Source organism: Phyllostomus discolor, chromosome 6 (assembly GCF_004126475.2).
Source record: "Phyllostomus discolor isolate MPI-MPIP mPhyDis1 chromosome 6, mPhyDis1.pri.v3, whole genome shotgun sequence".
Taxonomy (NCBI): domain Eukaryota; kingdom Metazoa; phylum Chordata; class Mammalia; order Chiroptera; family Phyllostomidae; genus Phyllostomus; species Phyllostomus discolor.
In genome coordinates, this window is record NC_040908.2 from 123,792,893 (window position 1) to 123,795,003 (window position 2,111).

General features: G+C 39.4%; 1 protein-coding gene across 1 annotated transcript; it reads right to left on the reverse strand.

The window, feature by feature from the left end:
- Window positions 1-205: 205 nt before the first annotated feature.
- Window positions 206-1,729, reverse strand: LOC114500954 (olfactory receptor 51V1-like). The gene is given in 3 exon segments (XM_028517691.2): window positions 206-609; window positions 612-721; window positions 723-1,729. Coding segments are annotated over 3 exon segments (957 nt in total). The 5' UTR covers window positions 1,199-1,729; the 3' UTR covers window positions 206-238.
- Window positions 1,730-2,111: the final 382 nt, after the last annotated feature.

The following is a 2,111-nucleotide window of genomic DNA, read 5'->3' on the forward strand; positions in this document are numbered from 1 at the left end:
CATAGGGTTTGTGAAATATTTCAGATGGAGTTGCCCACCTCCAGCTCTAGAACAATTCATTTTTAGGGCATACATTAAAATGGAATTTATTTGTAGTTGATTCTCTGACTATATTTAAAGTGTGTTTTAAAATCAAGAATCATGGGCTCAGGACTAAACCTTTAATTTTAGTAAAATTTATTTTTTAATTTTACATAGTATTGATGTCGTCTCTTTATTTTTAAAAGAACTGAGTATCTCAATATAATTTTAAGGTAAAAAATCTGAACATTCTACTACGAATCTGTTGGGTCTTGACACTATAGATGATGGGATTCATCAAGGGTGGAAAAAGAATGTAGATGTTGCCCATGAGGACATGGACAATGGGGGAGAGATGTTTGCCAAAACGGTGCACCATTGTTAAGCTAATGATAGGGATGTAGAACACGAGAACAGCACAGATGTGGGAAATGCAGGTTTGAAATGACTTACGTCTCTCCTCCTGAGAAGCAATTGCCAGGACTGATTTAAGAATAAGAACATAGGAGAAAAGGATAAGAACAACATCCAACAATAGTGTGCAAATGACCAGCATCAGGGCATAGTAGCTATTGAATTGGATGTCTAACAGGCTAGACCGGAGAAGTCCTGGTGCAGGCAGAAAGAATGAGAAAGGATATGAGGACGGCAATAATTCAAGAACTTTAGGCGAATGATGACCGGAGGTATGAGTATGTACTCCTACATAAAATTGCCACACCAATTTAATGATTTTGTTATTAGTTAGAATGAAGGAGTAGTGTAATGGGTGGCAAATGGCAATGTACCGATCAAAAGCCATAGCGAGGAGGACAGAGGACTCCATGAAGGACAGACCATGAATGAAATAGGACTGGGCAATGCAAGCATCCAGGCTGACTTCCTGACTTAGTCCCCACAGGATACCCAGCACCGTGTGCGCTGTGGACAGACCCATGCACAGGTCAGTGAGGGCCAGCATGGCCAGGAAGTAAAACATGGGCTGATGCAGGCTTGGCTCAGTCCAGATCACGTACAGCACCATGCAGTTGCCCAGAAGCACCATGGTATAGATGGTGGAGAAGGGAATGGAGATCCAGGAATATTGCTGCTCCAGGCCAGAAAATCCAGTAAGAAGGAAGGAGGAGGAATTCATGCTAGGGCTTACTGAAGCAGTCACTCTGGGACTAAAATGCATCTTCCAGCCACCAACAGCTTCAGCATATTTGAAAGGAAATGCTCCAATTTCAGATGAGTTAGATGGAGTTTTGAGGCAAATAGCATTATACTAAAAGTTTACTAACCTTACAAAATATAACCAAGCAACTCTGTTCTTCAGAGGCATATTATCTACTGTGTGGAAGAGAATGTTTTTTTCCTGATATCATGTAAGAGCCATTATTCATCCACTGGCAGAGCTGTGTATAGAAGCCACATGTATTGAATAACAACAAATAGACTGAAGTAGAAAGCTAATTTGCAGAAGAGATATGGTGTCTGGGACCTTTTCCTAAGGACACTGATGTGATGCTGTATCTGTAAAATTAAGAGCTGAGTTTCTCAAAATGTTCTTGTACCCCCCAGTTCATTAAGCACTTAAGAATAATCTTTGAGCTTTAATATTACACTTGCATTTAAAGTAGTTATTCCATACCCATCATTTCTACTCTGTGATGTCTCCAAGTGTACTTTTCCTCCAAAGAGTATTTAGTAAAGATGTTCCTGTTTATATCCCACTCCAGTGACATAGCCAATGACTAGGTTTTCTTCACTGGTGATAGTCAGAGAGGGATATTTATGCACAAGAACTTCGATGAATGATTTCCCATAGGAGCATTGTCCCTCTGAGTTTTTAGACTCATCTGTGTCTTTGTGGAATAGAGACTTAAGCTGAAGACCCACAACTTCAGACATCACCCCAGTGCATACTGTACAACTGTTCATTCATTTTGTTAATGAGTTGAGTATTCATTAAATATACAATTATGAAAGGGACTGAGTAATTGTTTTTCTCTTCCTTAGAATCATCATTCTAAAATCCAGATGGCCAATGTCAAATAGTTGTTTAGAATTTTTAAAAGCCTCATTGCAGCAGAATTGATTGTCTTCTT